We start from the raw sequence: 23804 nt of genomic DNA, 5'->3' as shown, positions 1-23804 counted from the left end.
AGCCTCGTTAGGGTTGTTTTTTTTTTTTTTTTTTTTTTTTAAATCACCAGTCACTGCGGTAAAAGCTCCGAAGCTCATAGAATAAAAAACCCTAATGCAGCTTGATAAAAGGGGGCCTTAATGTGGCTGTCATTCTTTTTGTTTTTAATGTGATTATTAGAATAATTTATATGTAATTCGCCTTGGTTTTCTTTTTTTTTTTTTTTTAGTTCAAAAAGTTTTTCATTGAGTTTTTAAATGTAACATAACAATGATACGGAGAAAGGTATAACATTGGTAATGAAAATAAGAAATTCATTACAATGTATCAACCCAGAGTCATGAGTACAAATGAACTACACTTCCCCCTCCCCATTCGCGGTTTCTGCACTCGTGATTTCACATAATCGTGATTTTTTTCTGGGGAGGGGGAAAATAAAAAAAACATATTTTTTACCTCCCTGCCGCCTACCCAGCCTTACCTGGTGGTCTAGAAGGCTTTCGGGGCAGGAGCGATCTTCCTACACTCCTGCCCCGAGTAGATCGCCATGAGGAAATGGCTGTAGGGATCCCAAGTGTGTACTGTTACAATGGTTAAGGGAACTTTGTCGCAATATGAAAGCAGTATGATATTGATAGAAACAGGGAAAATTGACTCCACCATTAGATTTGCAAGCTTTCAGCTTACTCAGTGCGATGCGGGGTTGTTGTTACATAAAAATTGAGAAAATAAGGAGTCCATAGATTTGTATTCATGCTTGGGAAAATGTAAAGGAAGCATATTTAAAATATAATTGACTTTTGTGGAAATTATCATTTTGATGGACTCCAACCTGCCCACCAATCTCCTTGATTTTCCTTTTTTTAAATTCTTTATTGATTTTCCAAACGTCAATAGTGCAGGACACAAGTATATAACATATAATAAGTCAACAAAAGCACATTCATCTTACAAATATACATGACCAACCATTTTATCCCACCCACCCACTCAATGATTAATCAATAAAACACAGAAATATAGATTTTTCCCAATAACCTTTCCTTATTCAGATTAATAATATCCTCCCACCCACCCCAGATACAAATACTCAAAGGTCAAAATTAGGACAGAAATAGAAATAACCCCCCCCCCAACCCTTCCCTGGATGTGTATGAAAATAAACAAAAATTGACTCTGAAGTGATATAAGATGTCAACGGGCCCCAAACCAATTTATATAAATTACTGTGCCCCAAACTATCGGCATTTATAGGTGGAGCACAGATTTGCCCACCAAAAAGGAAAATTTAAGCGATCGTAATTCTTCCAATTACAGGTTACCATCTGCATGGCTATCCCGGTCATGATTAGGAGAAGATGGCATTTATATCAATCCAGGGGGGGCTTAATATGTAATAATTTTCCACATATGACTACCTCATACGCCAGCAGAATTGGTGATTCCAATATGTTGTTAATCTTACCCATATTGACCTCCAAAAGTTGAGTATCAAAGGACAATAGAACAACAGATGATCCAGTGTCCCAATGTCTAGATGACAGTGCCAGCATCTATTAGATTTAGAACTGTCTAACTTTTGCAACCTAACCGGGGTCCAAAAAGATCTATGTAATAAGAAAAAACATATTTGTCTCATAGATGCTGACACTGTACATCACATCCTCCGAGTCCAAATTCGTGGCCATCGAGACGCAGAAATATACTGCTTTATCTCAATGCTCCAAATGTCTCTAAGACTAGATTTTGGGTTTTTTATTCAAGAAATCAGATATTAATTTATACCACCGGGCAGCCTGATGTCCTAAAAAATCTGTCTGGAAGAATAGGAGCTGCAGGCTATAGTGATTTTTTAGACTTTACCAATCAGGGAACCCCCTCTGAATGGCTTTCTTCAACTGCAACCATTTATAATTTTGAGACTTAGCAATACCAAATGTCTGTTGCAGCCATGAAAAATCAAGCATTTTCCCATCTGATGTAACATCTAGCGTACGTATACCTGCCTGCATCCAATGCTTCCAGAAGATTCTAGACTTCCCAATTTGAATCTTGGAGCTAAGCCATAAGGATTGATAAGTAGATTTCTCTACTGGAATATCTGTTAATTTGTTAATAAATTTCAAAGTTTTCCAGGTGTCAAATAAAATACTATTGTCCTTAACATATCTAGGTAACTTGATACTTAACACATGAAACAATCGTAATGGGGACATAAGTTGCCACTCTAAATACAACCAATCAAGGAGATTTTCCATGAGCTTGGGGAGGATCCAATACATACCCTGACGCAGTATATAGGCCTATAAAAATTGGAAAAATTTACCCCACTCACTGCAATTGGTTTTTGTAAAGATACTAAAGCAATTCATGCAGTTTTACCCAGCCAAATAAATTTATTGAGAATACTATTTAATTTCTTATAAAAGGACCCCTGAAAAAACACTGGCAACATACCCATTTGGTAGCAAACCACAGACAAAATCATCATCTTTACTGTTTGTACTCTCCCCCACCAACACAGATGTAGTGGGTTCCATTGTTCACACATTTCAGTAACCTTTAGCAATAAAGATTTCTCATTTACTTTCATCGTCTTTTCCAACGTTTTCTGTATCCAAATACCTAAATATTTTATACCCTCTTCCTTCCAAAGAAAAGGGATTGTGTCAAATAATCCTTTTGGACAATGTACATCTGGTCCTCACAAATGGAGAGAGTATCTCTAATGTTCGAGTGGGTGCTCACCTGGGTAGTAGCGATCATCAAACGGTTTGGTTTGATATAACGGCTAAAGTGGAGAGCGGCCGCACGATACTTAAAGTCCTAGATTTCAAACGTACGGACTAGGTACCTGAAGAAAGAGCTGTTAGGATGGGAGGACATAAGAGAAGTGGAAAGACAGTGGTCTAAGCTGAAAGGAGCGATAAAAATGGCTACGGACCTTTATGTGAAGAAAATCAATAAAAACAAGAGAAAAAGGAAGCCGATATGGTTCTCCAACCTAGTGGCTGAGAAAATAAAGGCGAAAGAGTTGGCGTTCATGAAATATAAAAAAACCCAAGAAGAGGAGAGCAGAAAGGACTACAGGGTGAAACTGAAAGAAGCCAAGAGAGAGATACGTTTGGCGAAGGCACAGGCGGAAGAACAAATGGCTAAAAAGGTAAAAAAGGGAGATAAAAATTTTTTCAGATATATTAGTGAAAGGAGGAAGATAAAAAATGGAATTGCTAGGCTAAAAGATGCTGGGAACAAATATGTGGAGAGTGATGAGGAGAAAGCAAATGTGCTAAACAAATACTTCTGTTCTGTGTTCACAGAAGAAAATCCTGGAGAAGGACTGAGATTGTCTGGCAAAGTTACACGAGAAAATGGAGTAGATTCTGCGCCATTCACGGAGGAGGGTGTTTATGAGCAACTTGAAAAACTGAAGGTGGACAAAGCGATGGGACCAGACGGGATCCATCCCAGGATACTAAGGGAGCTCAGAGAGGTTCTGGCGAGTCCTATTAAAGACTTGTTCAACAAATCTCTGGAGACGGGAGTGATTCCTGGGGATTGGAGGAGAGCGGATGTGGTCCCTATTCATAAAAGTGGTCACAGGGATGAAGCAGGAAACTACAGGCTGGTGAGCCTCACTTCAGTTGTTGGAAAAATAATGGAAGTGTTGCTGAAAGAAAGGATAGTGTATTTCCTTGAATCTAATGGGTTACAGGATCCGAGGCAACATGGCTTTACAAAAGGTAAATCGTGCCAAACAAACCTGATTGAATTTTTGATTGGGTGACCAGAGAGCTGGATCGAGGACATATGCTAGATGTAATTTACTTGGATTTCAGCAAAGCCTTTGATACAGTTCCTCATAGGAGGCTGTTGAACAAACTTGAAGGGCTGAAGTTAGGACCCAAAGTGGTGAACTGGGTCAGAAACTGGCTGTCGGACAGACGCCAGAGGGTGGTGGTTAATGGAAGTCGCTCGAAGAAAGGAAAGGTGACTAGTGGAGTCCCTCAGGGTTCGGTGCTGGGGCCAATCCTGTTCAATATGTATGTAAGTGACATTGCTGAAGGGTTAGAAGGAAAAGTGTGCCTTTTTGCAGATGATACCAAGATTTGTAACAGAGTAGACACCGAAGAGGGAGTGGAAAATATGAAAAAGGATTTGCAAAAGTTAGAGGAATGGTCTAATGCCTGGCAACTAAAATTCAATGCAAAGAAATGCAGAGTAATGCATTTGGGGATTAATAATAGGAAGGAACCGTATATGCTGGGAGGAGAGAAGCTGATATGCACGGACGGGGAGAGGGACCTTGGGGTGATAGTGTCCGAAGATCTAAAGGCGAAAAAAACAGTGTGACAAGGCAGTGGCTGCTGCCAGAAGGATTCTGGGATGTATAAAGAAGGTGTTGATGCCCCTGTACAGGTCATTGGTGAGGCCCCACTTGGAGTATTGTGTTCAGTTTTGGAGACCGTATCTGGCGAAAGATGTAAGAAGACTTGAGGCGGTCCAGAGGAGGGCGACGAAAATGATAGGAGGCTTGCGCCAGAAGACGTATGAGGAGAGACTGGAAGCCCTGAATATGCATACCCTAGAGAAAAGGAGAGACAGGGGAGATATGATTCAGACGTTCAAATACTTGAAGGGTATTAACGTAGAACAAAATCTTTTCCAGAGAAAGGAAAATGGTAAAACCAGAGGACATAATTTGAGGTTGAGGGGTGGTAGATTCAGGGGCAATGTTAGGAAATTCTACTTTACGGAGAGGGTGGTGGATGCCTGGAATGCGCTCCCGAGAGAGGTGGTGGAGAGTAAAACTGTGACTGAGTTCAAAGTAGCGTGGGATGAACACAGAAGATTTAGAATCAGAAAATAATATTAAATATTGAACAAGGCCAGTTACTGGGCAGACTTGCACGGTCTGTGTCTGTGTATGGCCGTTTGGTGGAGGATGGGCAGGGGAGGGCTTCAATGGCTGGGAGGGTGTAGATGGGCTGGAGTAAGTCTTAACAGAGATTTCGGCAGTTGGAACCCAAGCATAGTACTGGGTAAAGCTTTGGATTCTTGCCCAGAAATAGCTAAGAAGAAAAAAAAAATAAAAAATTTAAATTGAATCAGGTTGGGCAGACTGGATGGACCATTCGGGTCTTTATCTGCCGTCATCTACTATGTTACTATGTAGCGGAAGAACCTCTGATTTACTCCAATTTATTTTTTAGCCAGAAAATTTGCCAAATCGGTCAATCAAATCCAGTAAATGCGGAATGGAAGTTTCAGGATTCCTCAAATGAAGCAAAATATTATCTGCATAGGCAGAGACTTTATATTCCTGACCTGCATAAGTAATACCTTGATTCTCCTTTGCCTGTTGAATAGCCAATAGCAAGAGTTCCAGTACAATATCAAAAAGCAAAGGAGATAATGGACACCCTTGTCTAACTCCCCTCTCCAGATGAAAACGTTCTAAAAAAGTATTATTAATATATAATCTGGTAGAAGGGGAACTATACAAGGTTTGAATCATTTGTATAATTCCGGAACCAATACCAAACCAATCCATTGCTTGATGCATGAAGGTAAAAGCATAAGAATTGCCGCTGCTGGGTCAGACCAGTGGTCCATCATGCCCAGCAAGTCCGCTTACGCAGCGACCTTCTGGTCAAAGACCAGCACCCTAACCGAGACTAGCCCTTCCAGCGCACGTTCTTGTTTAGCAGGAACTTGTCTAACTTTGTCTTGAATCCCTGGAGGGTGTTTTCCCCTATTAAAGCCTCCGGAAGAGCGTTCCAGCTTTCTACCACTCTTTGGGTGAAGAAGAACTTCCTTATGTTTGTACGGAATCTATCCCCTTTCAACTTTAGAGAGTGCCCTCTCGTTCTCCCTACCTTGGAGAGGGTGAACAATCTGTCCTTATTTACTAAGTCTATTCTCTTCAATGTTTCGATCATGTCCCCTCTCAATCTCCTCTGTTTGAGGGAAAAGAGGCCCAGTTTCTCTAATCTCCCTCCAACTCCTTAACCATCCTAGTCGCTCTTCTCTGGACCCTTTCGAGTAGTACTGTGTCCTTCTTCATGTAGGGCGACCAGTTCTGGACGCAGTACTCCAGGTAAGGGCGCACCACGATCAAAGGCCTTCTCTGCATCCAAAGATACAGAGAAGGCTGAATCTTCCATAGCTTTTGTTAAATTTAACATATGAAAAGCCAATCTGGTATTATTTGAAGAATGTCTTTGAGCAGTCTGTAATGCTTTTATACGGACCGAAGACATACCCAAATAAATGCCGTTACTAACATAGTAACATAGTATTTGATGGCAGATAAAAGACCTGTATGGTCATCCAGTCTGCCCAGCAAGATAAACTCATTGCATAAGGCAAGGGTCTCCAAAGTCCCTCCTCGAAGGCCGAATCCAGTCAGGTTTTCGGGATTTCCCCAATGAATATGCATGAGATCTATGTGCATGTACTGCTTTCAATGCATATTCATTGGGGAAATCCCGAAAACCTGACTGGATTCGGCCCTCGAGGAGGGACTTTGGAGACCCCTGCCTTATGCTATGAGTTTATCTTGCTGGGCAGACTGGATGACCCCTGGCATAAGGTATGATGGGATACCACATAACATAACATAAGAACATAACATAAGCAATGCCTCTGCTGGGTCAGACCTGAGGTCCATCTTGCCCAGCAGTCCGCTCACGCAGCGGCCCAACAGGTCCAGGACCTGAGCAGTAATCCTCTATTTATACCCTTCTATTCCCTTTTCCAGCAGAAAAATGTCCAATCCTCTCTTAAATCCCAGTACTGTATTCTGCTCTATAACGTCCTCTGGAAGCGCATTCCAAGTGTCCACCACACGTTGGGTAAAGAAGAACTTAGACATATATAGACTTGATCTTGATTTGTCCATGTTATTTTCAGGGCACAGACCATTGAAGTCTACTTAGCTCTAGCCTTGTTCTCCATCTAATGAAGCTGTCTGTGAGAGTATGCAGCATAGATTGTTTGGATGTGAGGAATATAAGTGCTTTTAAATAAAAAAATAAATAATTGTTTCACCACTGTATGCTTCCCATAACATTTCAAGAGTGCTCCATGGTGGCTGCCTTCTGCTAGCAGGGGGAAGTCAGCAAGTAGCAGAAGTCAGCAAGTAGCATTCGTCTGCTGCTGGTTTTCCTTCTGAAGTTGCAGCTCTGTAAGGCTGACTGCTTGCTAGATTGTGGGTCTCACGCTGTTCAGACTTGAGAAGGAAGACAGCAAAAGAGGAAACAGCAGGTAAGAAATTTTTCTTGTATCAATCTTCCACTCCATAGGTTGTATTGAAAGGGAAAATTTGTATATACCCCACTATAAACCTTCTATATTACACTGTTCATAAAGAGTTTATAGAATCACTGAACTATAGACTGTAAATGCCCGCCGCACTTCTAAGCAAGGGGAAAAAGCCTCAGATCCACGCATACCACCAGAACAAAGCACAGTCTATAGTTCAGTGATTTTAAACTATTTATGAATAGTGTAATATAGAAAGGGTTATAGTGGGGGATACAGATTGTGTTTTGTGTGTTTTAAAGATTATGTACGTTGAATTGTGAGCCGCTTTGGCGCCTAGTTCCTTTTGCCAATTGAATTCCATCCAGAGGGCTGTAGGGAAGGTGGGGATGCCAGGGGGTGGTGATAGATTTGGTAGTTATAGATTAAAACTTGGATAAAAACCTCAATGTTTTGTCTGGTGCACATTTCCTTTCATGTTTTTGTAAATGAAGAATTCAATTTTATTCTAGGAATTAACTTCTTGCATAACATATAGTATTCTGAAGATTCTCTCTTTGCCTTTATCTTGGTACAGGGCAATGCATATTTAGTTCGAGATGTTGATGTAGAGAAGGTGTCATCATTTGAGAATCCCTATGTAGATGCAATAAAAACTTTATGGAATGATCCTGGTATCCAAGAAAGTTATGACAGGCGACGGGAGTATCAGCTATCTGACTCAACAAAATAGTAAGTATTGCTTACTTATCTTGATTTTCTTCTCTGTTTGTTTCAGACAGACAAACATAGTACTCCCCCCCTTAGAAAACAAATTTAAATAATATATACAGTACTGAAGTTTAATGTTTGGTTTTCACATTTTCCATGTAACTACGCTTTATCCCACACTGCTCAGCCTAAGATGTCCTGGATGGGTATCGTATAAAAATTAATGTAATTTAGTATTTAAATAGTATTGATGCGAAGTGTGAATAGGATGAGGGCAGGGTCATTTCTTAACAATTAATGGCTTCAAGAGTTTTAAAAAGTCATTAACAAGCTAAAAATATCAAACACAGGGTTTGTATTATTATGTTATAAATTATATTCTAAGAATATACAAAAAATAGAAAAGGTTTAAAATGTTTAATTTTGGTTGATAGTTCTATTTTTTTTCTTGGCTACATTGTTTAATCCCAATATGGTGCTGTAATAATTTATAACCCCAGGCCATTCCTTCTGAAACCATGTGCCAAAGGAAAACCCTTCCTATACATATGCAGTAGCAGCCTTAGCATGATTATCCTGAGTCCTATGCCCTAAATCTCCTGTTTCAACCAATATAGACAACCAATTTTGGGGGCAGGCAGACCCACTCTGGAGGAGTGCAACTGTGCAAGCATGCCATCGAGCCCTGCCTACCTCCAGAGCTGGGACTGTGGCAGGTGGTGACTTGGCCTTTCTCAGAAGTGGTACACTAGGCTGCATGGGTGGTGCTGCTGTGAGCGGGACTGGCGCTGCAGCCTGGTTCTGGCGCCACCACGTGCTCGCGCCATGAAAGAGACTGGGTGGACCTGAGCTGAGATTGGGCAGGCAAGGCCCACCCAGGCCCGCCTGTAGCTATACTCCTTGTTTCAACTTCTTTCTCCTATCTCTGCTGCAACCACACCGTATTGCAGAGGACAAGGGTGGGACTGGAGCAATAAGCCCAAGTAGCGGCTGTGAAAGGCAGAGCAAAACTTATGCTGCAGCCCCTCTCTATATTTTATAGTGCTGCCAAGTTGGTATGGAAATAGGAGAAAGATGCTGGAGTAGAAAATAGATTTCTTTCTGTTTTTCATTCCTTTGCTATATGGGCTCCCTGTTCAGTCCATTCTCTTTTCTGTTCCCCTCTAAACCTGCTAGATAGAATATAATGGAGAGTTTTTGCTGACCTGTGTCTATGCCAGCCGTACACCCTCCTGTCCTGTGTAGATGGGTAGGGTTGGAGCAGACAATAACCTACCGTATTTTTCCACTCCAATAGACGACCTGATCATAAGATGCACCCTAAAGTTAGAGGAGGAAAACAAGAAAAAAAAATATTCGGAACCAAATTCTCCCTGCCAGGCTCTGCACCTAACCCTACACTCCTTGTCAGGCTCTGTACCCTGTCCCGCTGCACTGCCCTGTACTATAACCTGTCCCCCAGTACCTTTTTTAATCCCCCCTCTCTTTTTTATGGTATAACATTTTTTATTGGTTTCCAAAATAAATTACAAACAGGGCATAGCCCAAAACAGAAACAAGTCCCAAACAAAACTGGAACAATAATCAAGAATACCACAGCATGAACCCCCACCCTCTCCTAGAGCAGGGAGCAACCTCCAGTATGCAGAACAATAAAACAAAAATTAAAAATAACCTTTTTTTTTACCCTTGTCCCTTTTTAAAACACCCCTGTCCCGTAGCAAAGATATAAATTTTTAACATCCCCTACCTCCGGTTGGGCCTTTTAAAAACACCCCAGTACCTTTTTTAACCCTTGTCCCTTTTAAAACACCCTTATTCCGTCGCCAAGATATAAATTTTTAACACCCCCCACCCCCTGTAGGGCCTTTTAAAAAACACCCCAGTACCTTTTTTAACCCTCGTCCCTTTTTAAAACACCTCGTCCCGTAGCAAAGATATAAATTTTTAACACCCCCCACCCCCTGTTGGGCCTTTTTAAAAACACCCACAGTACCTTTATTAACCCTCATCCCTTTTTAAAACACTCCCTGTCCCTCTTCAAATCTCCCTCATTGCCTGGTGGTCCAACGGTGCATTGACCGGCAGACGCAAGCCCTCTGCCTGCCTGCCTGAGCCCGCGCCGCCTCTTCCCATCCTGTCTCGCACCTCCTTAAGTATCTCCCATTGCCTGGTGGTCCAGCGGTGTGTCAGCACCGCCCTCTGAATGGTTCTTTCAGTGTCGGCCAGCAGGCGTGAGCTTTCTGCCCACCTGCCTGGGTCAGCGCCGCCCTCCAAATGGGGCCTTCAGTTCTCGCAAGTCTCTTGGAGTTTCTCGTGAGAACTGAAGGCACCATTCAGAGAGTTAAAAAGGTACTGGGGTTGTTTTTAAAACACCCGGGGGGTGTTAAAAATTTATATCTTTGTTGCATAAGACGCACCAACATTTCCACCCACTTTTGGGTGGAAAAAAAATGCATTTTATGAAGCGAAAAATATGGTAAGTGTTAGATCTCAGAATTGTAGGTAGACGGGACTCAACTGACAGTAGAGGGGAAGAGGGAGTTACCCAGTGTTTTAAGTCACGTCAGAGGGTAGGATGGGAGGAACAAGATGCTTGCTGATCTGATTTGAGGAAAGAAAAAAATGAATACTGTGAAGAGAATGGAAGAAGTAGCGCATGCTAGGGGAGATTAGGTGAAATGTGAAAGCTTTTGGATGGGAGGTTAGAACAGAAAGCTGATGGGCATTAGAGGTCAAATGGGGTCTTTGGGAGGCAAATGTTTAATATACCATGAATTGCTGGGGAGAAGGGCAGGGGTTAGAGAGCTTTCAGGTGTAGGAAAAAGAGAGGGGATATTTAAACCTAGAATAGGGGCAAAATGGAAGGAAAGAAGACATATAAATAGCAGAGGGTGATATGAAAGAGAGGATCAAGAGTAGAGGACATAATGATAAGGGATAGAAGAGTGAGAACAAAGGGGAAAAGAACCCTAGATAAGGGACAGGATGATAGAAATAGAAACATGATGGCAGATAAAGGCCAAATGGCCCATCCACAGCATACACTATCTCCTCCCTCCCTCAGAGATCCCACGTGCCTGTCCCACACTATTCTTGAATTCAGACACACTCTCCACCACCTCTACCGGGAGACTATTCCACTCATCTACCACCTTTTCTCCTGAGCCTATCACCTCTTAACTTCATCCCATGCCCTCTAGAGTGAGAGGGCATGGGATGAAGTTAAGAGGTGATAGGCTCAGGAGTAATCTAAGGAAATACTTTTATACAGAAAAGATGGTAAAGGCGTGGAAATAGAAGATAGTTTCCAATTTTTTTTTATTTCATATACTGCTTATAAAATGACTAAGTGATGTACATTATTAAAAATATTTTTAAAAATATATAAAACAGATGATCACAATGACATACAGACATGGTCAGGAGAGGCAGGGGAAGAAATACAATATTTGATAGGAAAGAGAGAGCTAAAAGGGAAACACAATGAGGGGTTGAATTTAAATTCTGTGTGTTGAGAAATGCTGGGGAGAAATTAACAATTGAAGGCATCAGCAAACAGAAATGTCTTCAAGTTGAATTTGAATTTGGAAAAAGAAGAATCTTTGCATAGGTAAGATGGCAAGTTATTCCATAATGTTGGGGCCGCAATTGCGAAGATGGATTTTCTGGTTGTATTATAAAATATATGACTGGTCGAAGGAATCTCTAGTAGGTTATAATTGCTGGAGCGTGAGGAAGTATATGGGGTGAGAAATCTGTTGATGAATCCTTGGGAATGTGTCGTTTTTGTTTTGAAAGTTAGGAGAAGAATTTTATAAGTCAAGCGAAAAGATACGGGTAACCCGCGTGCTTTGATTAGGAGAGGGGTAACATGGTCAAATTTTTTTGCTTTGAAAAGTTTGACTGCGGTGTTCTGGATGATTCGAAGTCTTCCGAGCTCTTTTTGGGTGATGCCTTGATATAGGGCGTTTACAGTAATCCAGTTGTGACATGACTAGAGATTGTGAAAGGATATTTAGAGAGGGGGAGATAAAAGATGGAGGGAGGAATGGAGCGGAAATAGAGAAATGACTGAGAATATAGTGAGAGAGTGGAGTCGGAATAGAAGAGGAGCAGAGAGATGATAAGTGGTGGGTAAGGTAAGGATAATGTAAAGTAACACAAAGTAACACCACGTAAAGTTATGTAAAGTTATGTACAAAAAGTTATGTAAAGTTAGGTATGCAAAGTTTGTAAAGTTATACAAATAATTGTATTGTCATCGCCTGGAAATGACCAGCCATATTCTAATGTAATCCGCTTAGAACCGCAAGGCACAAGCGGAATAGAAATCACTAATGTAATGTAATGTAATGTAATGGGTAGAGAGAAGGAAGCCTATTGAATTAAGGAATAGAGGGAGCAGGACAGAAGACCTAGGATGGATGGAGAAAACAACTTAGATTATGAGCCTTAAGGGACATTGAAATAACCTACTGTACCTGAATATAACTTGCCTTGAGTACAGCTGAAAAAGGTATGAGCCAAATTTAAATAAATAAAATAAAAAGAACCATGTACTAAGTGAATAGAAACAAAAAAATAGGACCTATGATGGAGATAGGGATAGGCACACAGGGAGAAAACTAAATTTTGGGGGGGGAGAGGGGAGAATGAATTGTGGGAGAGAAAGGAAGACGAAGGGGGTGAGAAACAGAGGAGAAAGTTAAGAGAAACCGGAAGTAGTATGGGGTGATAACAGCATACAGGCAAGAAGAAAACAGAATCAAAAGAAGTGAGCAGAAAGATTGGCGTAAAAGATGGTATTAAAATATCCATCATAATGACAAGGACAAAAAGAGTAAATTGAATTAGAAAAAGAAGGGAGGACACGAGATAAATGGAGGAAAATAAGAAAAGAGAGAATATCAAAGAATGATTTTTTTAAAAAAAATAAATCTTTATTGATTTTCAAGTAGTAACAGTGCAATACATATGAATCTGAATGTATAACAAATCAAGAAAAGTACTTTGAACTTACAAATATTCAAAAGTAATCTTTCCCCCACCCCTTTACTTAATCAATAATATAAATGCAATTATTCTTCCAATAACCCACTCTTTTTTAAAGTAGTAATACATTCCCACCCTGGATGTGTAAGGAAATCAGACAAAAATTAAAGAGAAATGACAACTATATAGAAGCAATAAAAGATGCCAATGGACCCCACACCAAGTTAAATACATTACTATGCCCCAATATCTCAGCATTCATTTTTTCATATTTGTAGCTGGAGCATAAGTTCGTCCACCAAAAAGGAAAGTTAAGGTGATCATAATTCTTCCAATTACGTGTTATTATCTGCATGGCTATGATTTTTTTTTTAATAGGACACACTGAATCAGAAAAGCAAGCCAGAGACACCAAAGGTTGGAAATCTGGATTTCCTGAGTATGAATAGTAATAACTTATCAATGTATAATATCCTAGGTCTCAGTTCAGTCTCTGACCCAGACATAACTCCCATACAACATTTACTTCTTAGGAATAGTTGGGTTTTGTTCACAAATTTGATCTTTCTATATCTTTGTATATAGAACTTTACACAGCACCCTGAGACTTTTCGATGGGGCCACAAATATTTTGTAATAACAGAATTTTAGCTGTTGTGAGACATGGTCCTAGTGTACCAGACTACCCCTTCTCATCAAAATGAATGCTTGTTTACTACTGGAATCCTAATGGAGCGAAATAATATCTCTGTTTAATACATCAAAAATCTGATAATTTACCCCCGTCCTTCCATTGGCAGGAAAACAGTACCTATTTACCCATGTGTGCAGTGGTATAGCGAGGCAGGTTGGTGCCCGGGACAATGGCACCTGGCATCACCGTGCCATACACCCCCTACTGTTCCTCGCCGCACTTTGCACCACACTCCCTGCGTACCTCTTGAAATGTTCACCAGCACAAGCAGCATCGTTCACCTGCTTCTCGTGTTGGCCTCGGTTCCCTTCTGAGGTTATGTCCTGGTCCTGCAACTAGGACGTGATGTCAGAAGGGAGCGGAGGCCAGCACGAGCAACAACTGGAAGATGCTGCTCGTGCCAGCGAATATTTAAAGAGGTATGTTGGGGTGGGGGCGGAGAGGCCCTGGTGCCTCTGCCCCATGAAGACAGCGCTTGCGGAGGTTCCCCCTCCCCCTTACTATGCCACTGCATGTGTGCCTCCTCTGCTGGCCCTAGTCTGAATTTATCAGACCTTTTTTAATCTCACAGGAAATGCAGGCTGAACATGTTTAGGCTGAAGCTTGTAGAATGTGGAATACACCAGTAAAGATGGCTGCTTTTTTTCTGGTGTGGGAAGGGGTTGAGGATTGTACACAGTTTGCTTTGAGGTGTCATAGGATTGCAGAAACTTTTGTTAGGTGTGTAACCAAACTAAGGAAGGTTGTAGCAGAGGGTTAGTTTTGATCACTGTATGTGTTTGGGGGGGAGGGGAGCACAGGTAGATTATTCTTCCAGTCCTTTAGTTCTCTCCAGGGCTGTGTAAATCATGGATATTCAATCTGTAACTGATGAGGAACCACATGTGAAACTCCAGAAGCATCTCTTACTGCACAAAAAAATAGTTCAAAACAGTCTATTTTCATATACATGGGCAACAGCTGATTTCTTAAGTTTGTTTCTTCATGAATTATTAGAAATTTCATCCTCAGATAAAAGGTTCCCACCTGGAAATTTTTCAATGTATATAGGGCATGTTCAGGTATTATCATTATACTTCCCCCACCCGATTCGTGGTTTTAGGACTCACGATTTCGATTATTCGTGATTTCCTAAAACCGAAATCTCCCTCCCGCCTCCCGGACCTTACCTTGTGGTCTAGCGGTCTTTTGGGGCAGGAGCGATCTTCCTACGCTCCTGCCCCATGCAGCTATTTTGGTTGACTCATCTGCATAGGGCAGGAGCATAGGAAGATCGCTCCTGCCACGAAACATTGCTAGACCACCAGGTAAGGTCCGGGATGCCGGGGGGAAGGCAGGAGGGAGGCAAGGGTGGGTCAGAGTCAGCCCAAAAGTTATTCATGAATTTTCAATATTTGCGGGTCGGCTCTGCCCCTAACCCCCGTGAATATTGAGGGAGGAGTGTATCTCTGTATCTTATACTTTAATTTTAATTTATTATATTTCTGATAGTGTAGAGAGAAGCAAGACCCTCTGGGATTGGATTTTCAGCGTTTGTCCCTCAAAAAATACTGAATGGGAGTAAACCCTTGATAAATCCAGGAATGTAGGGTTTATGAAAATTGAATGCAATGAGGTTATCCAGGTTCTCACTCATGTCACTAGCTGGATTCAGTCACATGAAAGGGATCTCTATTCCAGGCCCCAGAACATGACTGTACATTAGGGACAATGCCACTCTGGCATGAAGAGGGTATGAAAGGGCTCAGCATTGGAAGACTTTTTTACAGCCTATGATCGACAGGGAATTTGAGTCATCTGATACAAGTATGCAATAAAAAAAAAAAAAATGAGAATAGAAGAAAAAAATGGGTGAAATTAAAAAGATAATGAACATAGGGCTCCTTTTACAAAGGCGCGGTAGTGGTTTAACGCACGTAGTAGTGCGCACTAAACCGCTAGCCGCTACCGCCTCCTCTTGAGCAGGCGGTAGTTTTTCGGGTAGCGCAGGGGGCAGCGCGTGATTAAACATTGCGCGCGTTAAAGCCGCTACCGCGGCTTCGTAAAAGGAGCCCATAGTGTTCAGTTAAAACATCAGATGGAGCATGATAAGAGAAAAGCCTCATCCCAGTCTCTAAAGATCTTTTCATACTGAAAATAAACACCTAAAGTAAGTCTTAATCAAGTAGAAATTGTGCATATCCAGTAACATACTGTAATATGATTAGAAACTATTAACTAAATTATTATATTTTGGACTGATTAATGACAGTTCTGTGAGCAATATAGACTTCCTTCATACAAAAGCATTGTTAAGCATTATTGGACATGAATTATGCAGTGGGCCAGTCATTTAACAGACTGTTTTTCACTGCACCGTTCTGTAGATTTGAGACTAAACTGCTCTGAACTATAATGGCAACTGTCTTTCCTGTTAACCTTAATATGGTGGTAGCAGCATTTCTTTCTCTCCCTTCTTCTCTGTCTCTCAAAGCTTTGGTTTGTGTGTCTGCACAGCTCCATCGTTACATTTATTTTTTGAACATTTTGCTTTTGGGTGCAGACAATGGTAGATATTAAGGGCCCTTAGAACAGGGCTTGACAAATCCCAGGTACCAGGTTACTACGGCACCTAAAGGATTTCATTAACACCCCCCCCCCCCTATAAAAAAAAAAGTTTCCTTCCACAGCGCTGCCTCAAACTGCTTCTCACGACCCTGCATGGTGATTGGGCTCTGTGTATTCTTAAGCTTCAGGGTTCAGGGGATTTGGCAAGTCTTCCCCAGCTTCCTAAACTGAGTGGTTCAAGTGTATGCAGAGTAGAGGTCTGCACGGGAACGAGGATCATGGGAATCCCGTGGTTCCCGCGGGAATCACCCCCTAACCCACAGGACTCCCACGGGGACCCCTCTCTGGCCCACGGGACTCCCACGGGGACCCCCCTCTAGCCAACGGGACTCCCACAGGGATGGAAGGCTTTGAAAGCAGGGTTCGTCCATATAATATAATGGGCAGGTCAGCCTTAGTAAAAGAGGGGGTTTATAAGTTAATTACCTGAACAGACAACAAAAAAAGGGTTCCACCAAAGAGATTCCACAAGGAAAAGAGCAGCGCAAACACAAAAGAAACTGTGGAATTGATGATCCTGTCAAAAGTAATTGCTGCTTTTTATGGGGATTGGCGTGGATGGAGGTAATTCCTTGTGGGGATGGGTGGGGACGGAGAGGATCCTGACGGGTATGGGTGAGGACGGAGAGGACCCTGGCGGGGATGGGTGGGATTTCTGTCCCTGCTAACTCTCTAATGCAGAGCCAGGTCTTTGTTCAGGACCAAAAGAAGCAGTTTGAGGCTGCAGAAGTGCAAAACAAGTGACAGGGAAAGACTGCAGAGGGGTGCAATAGGGGCAGGCTGCAGAGGGGCATGAGAGAAACAGGGGGATGGCTAGAGAGGAGGTATATTTACTGCCTTTAGGTAAGTTGTCTTCCTGGAGTTAAAGACCCTTATGACTACCAGCCATTGAGCTATCTATATTTCTATTTCATGCCATTCAGATACACATTGTTACCTTGCTGTACAGATCTGTAACATGTTGATTAAAGATATAAGGCATGGACATAAGTGCATTTCAACTTAATAAAGCACTTTATAGGACCGAAAGCCTTACATTTCACTTGGAAGACTTCCTTGTAGAGATGCTAAAGTGGCTAGGGCTGTTCAGTTTGGAGAAGAACCATCTCAAGGAAGATATAATAGGAGTTTATAAAATACTGAAGTGGAATGGAACAGGTAGATGTGAATTGCATGTTTACTGTTTCCGAAAATGTTAGGACTAGGGGACATGCAGTGAAGCTTCTAAGGCCCAGATTCACTAGATAGCGATTCAGTCGCCGTTGGCCAAATCCTGGCTGATTTTAAAATAGCGATTGATTGACTATTTATTTATTTTTTTTTGCTAGCAAATGGTTTGCACAGAGGTGCAAATCATTTGCATACAAACTCCCAACTCAATCGCTCATTGAGCAATTGAGTTGGGGGCAGAGCCCTGACAGTAGTGACAGGAGAAGCAGCCTACTGTCACTGCTGTCAGGGCTTCTGCCGGGTTTTTTTCTTTTTTTTTTTTTAATCGGGCAGATATTTTACATGTATTACACACGTAAAATAACTGCCCGATTTAAAAAAAAAAATTTTAAGCCCCCTCCATGCAACATGGTGCCTCCTCCCACTCCCTCCACAAACCCCCGAAAATGCCCCCTCGCTGCCGCAGTCACCTCAAAATTATGGCAGGAGGGATTCCCACTCCCTCCTACCATTGGCCCCTCTTCTTCTTCCCCCCCAAAAAAAAAATCCCAAAAGGCATGAGGGATGCCCACTCCCTCCTGCCACCGGACAACAGCCCAGCCACCAATGCCCCCTCCCCCTCCCTGTACCTTAAGTTTGGAGCAGGAGCGGTGCGCAGTCCCTCCTGCTCCTTCGGACTCCAGCGATGCGTCTGCCTGGGCCTTAAGCTCCACCCCGGTACAGAATATGATTCATGGGGAGGGGCCTAAGGCCCTGATTGGCTCAGGCACATCAGGCCCCTCCCAAGGGAGGAGCCCAAGGTGCCTGAGCCAATCAGGGACTTCCTTAGGGAGTAACCTAAGAAATCCCTGATTGGCCAAACCAAAGGCCAATCAGGGACTTCCTTAGGCTACTCTCTAAGGAAGTCACTGATTGGCACCATCATAGGTACAAGGTCCTTTATCTGAAATTCCGAAAACCGAAATTTGATGCAAACTAGAAGTAGTTAATTTCCCTGACATGGCACACACAGTAACCAACACAGTTGTGTGTGTTTCTCCTGTTCTCTGTGCAATTCAAGTCAGAGGGCTGGAAAAATGACAAAGAGCTGCAGACTCCACTCAGGGTGGCAGTGAGAAGCAGAAAAGGAAGCATTTATCTCTGTCAATAGCACAGAAAGTTGAGATATTGAAGAAGCTTGATCATGGTGTATCTGCAATGGCTGAATGAAAAGTTTGGTGTCAATTTTATGGTTTTACAAATAACAAAAAAGGGTAACATTTATGCTAATAAAATATTTCTCAATAAGCTGTTTTTATTGTTGTCACTGAAAGGTATCACATTCAAAACCCTGTTACTAAATCATGGGAGGGGGGGAGAAAAAAGTCTCAAATTTACAGCACTATTCAGTAAAACAACTTCATCTGCTTTCAATACTATCACAGGCATAAAAAAAAACCTCCCACTTGCTATATACAGCGTTTAAATATGAAAACTGCCAGTCAGGTGCACACAAGAGGATTAACATCACAAAATGGGACTTATCTTCAAACATCCAGCATGATTTCTGCTCATTCGCAATCCCAAAGCTCCCAGCAAACAGTTCCCAACAAGAGACCTTCTTTCGCCAACACAATTGGCTGCTTCAGGAGAGAACCGCATCAAAAATCTGCCATGCAGAAATCCACTTTCAATGGCAGTCTCAGCCTGTGATAGTATTGAAAGCAACTGAAGGTGTTAAACTGAATAGTGCTTCTATATAAATTTGAGGCTTTTTCTTCCCCTCATGACTTTTAGTAACAGAATTTTATGGTCTTACTATACCATATAATTTCTTATATCCCACAAATTTCAGCTAGGATTCATTGCATTTTAAAATAAGTTTGTGAACATAGTCCATTGAGGTTACAGTAAGATTTCTAGGATCTGAGATGAATAGACATCGAGTGAATTACAAAGAACAGAGATATATCTTTAGCATTTTTCTGAAATTGTATTACCCATATTTTTCGCTCCATAAGGCGCACCTGACCATAAGACATACCCACCTCTAAAGGAGAAAAAAACCAAGAAAAAAAATTCTGAACCAAATGGTGTACCCTGTCTCCCCTCTGGTGGTCTAGTGGTAGGCCGGGACAGGGTACAGGGCACATCAAGTGGTGGGCACATCTAATGGTAGGCAGCCCCAAGCCAGCTGGCCAGCCAGCCTGCCCCAGGCAAGCCAGCCTCAAACCAGCCAGCCCCGGGCCAACCAGCCAGCCAGCCCCCAGTCCATACCTTTTTAAATCCTGCCCACCCATCCCCTGCTTGTGGGTCCATCGGCCCCAGCCCACCTCCCTTGCTCCTGGGCCCAGCAGCTCCAGCCGGCTTCCCTCCCTCCCTGCCCAGGCACCTACCTTGCAGACAGTGTTCGCAGCCTTTGCTCTGCCGGGCTCCTCCTTATTTCCCGGCCAGCGGTGCAAAAATCAGCAGCGCAGAAATCAGCAGCGCAGTCATCAGGAGCAAGCTTTACGCTCTCCCGCTCAGCCCCGTGCTGCTTTCTGAATGGTTGCCGTAAGTTCTCACGAGAACCTACGGCAGCCATTCGGAAATCAGCATGCGGCCGAGCGGGAGAGCGTAAAGCTTGCTCCTGACGTCTGCGCTGCTGATCTCTGCGCCGCTGGCCGGGAAATGAGACAAAGGAAGAAGGATACATGCTGGACTACCAGGTTAAAAAGGAGGGCAATGATGAGGGATGGGTGGGGGGGGTTTAATAAAAGGTGGTGCGGGCAGGTTTTACAATGGTACAGGGAGGTAACAAAATTTGTACCTTCGCTTCATAAGACGCACCGAGATTTCTACCCACTTTTTGGTAGAAAAAAGTGCGTCTTATGGAGCAAAAAATACAGGGAGCTGACATAAATATAGAGGTAGCTAGTCCACACTTCAGGATCCTGAAATTCAAAGGTAGACTTAAATAACTTTTTCCGTTGAACATGGGGAAAAGAGAAGGTCAGCATGAGTCGTTGTGGTGTTCTCGAGTTAAGAAAGGAGTAGATAACCTGAATAAACGATACTAGGCTGTTAAGTTTTCTCCTTATATGGCCTTGTGGATCGTACAAGCGATCTTAAATTGAACTCTTTTTTTCATTGGCAACCAGTGTAATTCTCCCAAAAGCGAACCGGTCTTCCCAAATTGGTTTACTTGAAAAATGAATCTAGCCACTGTGTTCTGTAATAGTTGCAATCTCTTATATTCCTTTTTGGTGATTTCAGAACTGCAGATATATTATATTATCATGCCAATATCATGCATTCTTCTGAAGCTTTAATGTCCAGTCATATGTTTCCATTGTGATACCATAGTACAGTGAGTTACAGTAATCCAAATTTGGGAGTAAAACAGGCTGCACAACTATTTGAAAACTGGGTTATCTTAAGGTGGAACTTGCTTAATCTGAAAAATATTTTTTTGACCAAGGAGTCAATCTGGTCTCCAGAAGTTTGAAGAGAGTCTAGAATAATGCCTAATACTTTTGAAGTTTTCTCAATATTGAGTTTCTCTCTGTAGACACACCAGATCTGTGTGTGGTAATGAATTATAGTCTCCAAACCAAAGTACTTTAGTCTTCAGTTTATTGAGTTTGAGGACGTTCTTCTGTGTCCAGAAACTCAGGTCTTCCATAATCTTTGTTAGGTATTGTAGGATAACATTGAAGGATTCTTTGGCTAGACACAGGAGGAAGATATTGTCTGTGTAAGAAAATATGTGGACTTGAGGAGAGGAAAATCTTTTACGTTACCATTCCAAAATCTGAAAAATTCCAAAAACCAAAATATGCCTAAACCCAAGGATTTTGGATAAAGGATCTTGTACCTATGTTAAGATAAACTTGGGGAAACCTACATTTTCTAGGATAAGCAGCATAAAATCTGTTTTACCGTATTTTCACGCAAATAACGCGCACCCGTATAAAACGCGCACACGGGTATAGCGCGCAGAAATCACGATGATATGTACAAAAACTTTGGTATACCGCGCTCACGGGTATACCGCGCATGCTGCCCGACGCTCCTTTCGCCCGCCCTGACTTTCCGACTCTCCGTTCACCCCCCCTGACTTCCGTGCACTGTCCCCCCTTGAAGGTCTGTCCCCATCCTGAAAGCCTGATGCCCTCCCCCCGACGTCCGATACATCCCTCCCCCCGAAGGACCGCCGACTCCCCAACAATATCGGGCCAGGAGGGAGCCCAAATCCTCCTGGCCACGGCGACCCCCTAACCCCACCCCGCACTACATTACGGGCAGGAGGGATCCCAGGCCCTCCCGCCCTCGACGCAAACCCCCCCCCCCCCCCAACGACCGCCCCCCCCAAGAACCTCCGACCGCTCCCCCAGCCGACCCGCGACCCCCCCTGGCGCCCCCCCCACCCCCCTTCCCCGTACCTTTGGTAGTTGGCCGGACAGACGGGAGCCAAACCCGCCTGTCCGGCAGGCAGCCAACGAAGGAATGAGGCCGGATTGGCCCATCCATCCTAAAGCTCCGCCTACTGGTGGGGCCTAAGGCGCGTGGGCCAATCAGAATAGGCCCTGGAGCCTTAGGTCCCACCTGGGGGCGCGGCCTGAGGCACATGGTCGGGTTGGGCCCATGTGCCTCAGGCCGCGCCCCCAGGTGGGACCTAAGGCTCCAGGGCCTATTCTGATTGGCCCACGCGCCTTAGGCCCCACCAGTAGGCGGAGCTTTAGGATGGATGGGCCAATCCGGCCTCATTCCTTCGTTGGCTGCCTGCCGGACAGGCGGGTTTGGCTCCCGTCTGTCCGGCCAACTACCAAAGGTACGGGGAAGGGGGGTGGGGGGGTCGTGGGGGTCGCCAGGGGGATCGCGGGTCGGCTGGGGGGCGGTCGGAGGTTCTTGGGGGGGGCGGTCGTTGGGGGGGAGGGGGGTTTGCGTCGAGGGCAGGAGGGCCTGGGATCCCTCCTGCCCGTAATGTAGTGCGGGGTGGGGTTAGGGGGTCGCCGTGGCCAGGAGGGTTTGGGCTCCCTTCTGGCCCAACTACCAAAGGTACGGGGAAGGGGGGTGGGGGGGGTCGCCAGGGGGGTCGCGGGTCGGCTGGGGGGGCGGTCGGAGGTTCTTGGGGGGGGGGCGGTCGTTGGGGGGGGGGGGGTTTGCGTCGAGGGCAGGAGGGCCTGGGATCCCTCCTGCCCGTAATGTAGTGCGGGGTGGGGTTAGGGGGTCGCCGTGGCCAGGAGGGTTTGGGCTCCCTTCTGGCCCGATATTGTCGGGAAGTCGGCGGTCCTTCGGGGTGGGGGTGCGAGTGGTCCTGCCGGGGGGGGGGGGGATGTATCGGACGTCGGGGAGTCGGCCGGGCAAGAGGGCTTGGGCTCCCTCTTGCTCCGATCGTGGATGCGGGTGCGGGTGGGAGCGCGTGCGAGCGGTCGTTCGGGGTGGGGGTGCGAGCGGTCCTGCTGGGGGGGGGGTGAATCGGGGGGCGGGCGGGGTGGGAACTATGTTTTAAAACTTTTGTATACCGCGCTCACGCATATAACGCGCGAGGGGTATGTGTGGTAGGTAAAAACGCGTATAACGCGCGCGTTATATGCGTAAAAATACGGTAGGTCTCTTGCTAGGTATTTGGTATTTGTGAACTGGATTGGCCACTGTTGGAAACAGGATTCTTGACTTGATGGACCTTTGGTTTGTCCCAGTATGGCAACTCTGTTTTGTTTTTTTGTTCTGACCTGAAAGCATCACAAGCTCTGTTCAGTTTAGCTGTCAAGGTGAGCTTACCTTAAAACAGTGTTTCTCAACTCGGTCCTGGAGTACCCCCTGGCCTGTCAGGTTTTCAGGATATCCACAATGAATTATTTATTTATTTTAAAAAATGTATATACCATTTAAATCTAAACGGTTTATATATCGTTACATACATAATTCAGTAGGACAAATACAATCAAACAAACATTAACATATAATCATCAGAAAATCACGTAAAGTACCCATCAAAAGAACAATCACAAAGATCAGTTCCTAGAAAAATGCATTAACAAATAACTGCGTTTTTAATAGTTTTCTGAAATTACCCTTGTCAAACATTTTCGTAATTGACCAACAAGTGAGTTCCACTGCCTCCATTATATGCAAATTTCTTTCATGCATATTCAATGTGGATAGCCTGAAAACCTGACTGGCCAGGGGTTACTCCAAGACTGAGTTGAGAAACACTGCCTTAAAAGATCCCAGATTTGCCCACTGTGACAGTAAAATGTTCATATGTACAGCCTCTGAAATATCAGTCAATAAAATGGCATAGTTTTCTTAAAATAAACCCTAAGACCCCCCAAAAAGTCTAGTGTATTAAGGGCTCCTTTTACTAAGCCACGTTAGAGCATTAACATGCGGAATAGTGTGCGCTAAATTGCCGTG

At 43.7% G+C, this 23804-nt stretch overlaps 1 protein-coding gene across 1 annotated transcript in view; it reads left to right on the top strand.

Moving 5' to 3' along the window:
- LOC117351589 (guanine nucleotide-binding protein G(q) subunit alpha) overlaps positions 1–23804 on the top strand; it is a 246120-nt gene that overhangs the window by 140294 nt on the left and 82022 nt on the right. Inside the window, exon 3 of the mRNA XM_033927084.1 lies at positions 7824–7978. Within this exon, the coding sequence (XP_033782975.1) occupies positions 7824–7978 (155 nt within the window). The remainder of the gene's footprint in view (positions 1–7823; positions 7979–23804) is intronic.

This window comes from Geotrypetes seraphini, chromosome 1 (assembly GCF_902459505.1).
Source record: "Geotrypetes seraphini chromosome 1, aGeoSer1.1, whole genome shotgun sequence".
NCBI lineage: Eukaryota > Metazoa > Chordata > Amphibia > Gymnophiona > Dermophiidae > Geotrypetes > Geotrypetes seraphini.
Note: the sequence above shows the minus strand (reverse complement) of the source record. Positions and strands in the feature narration are given on the sequence as shown.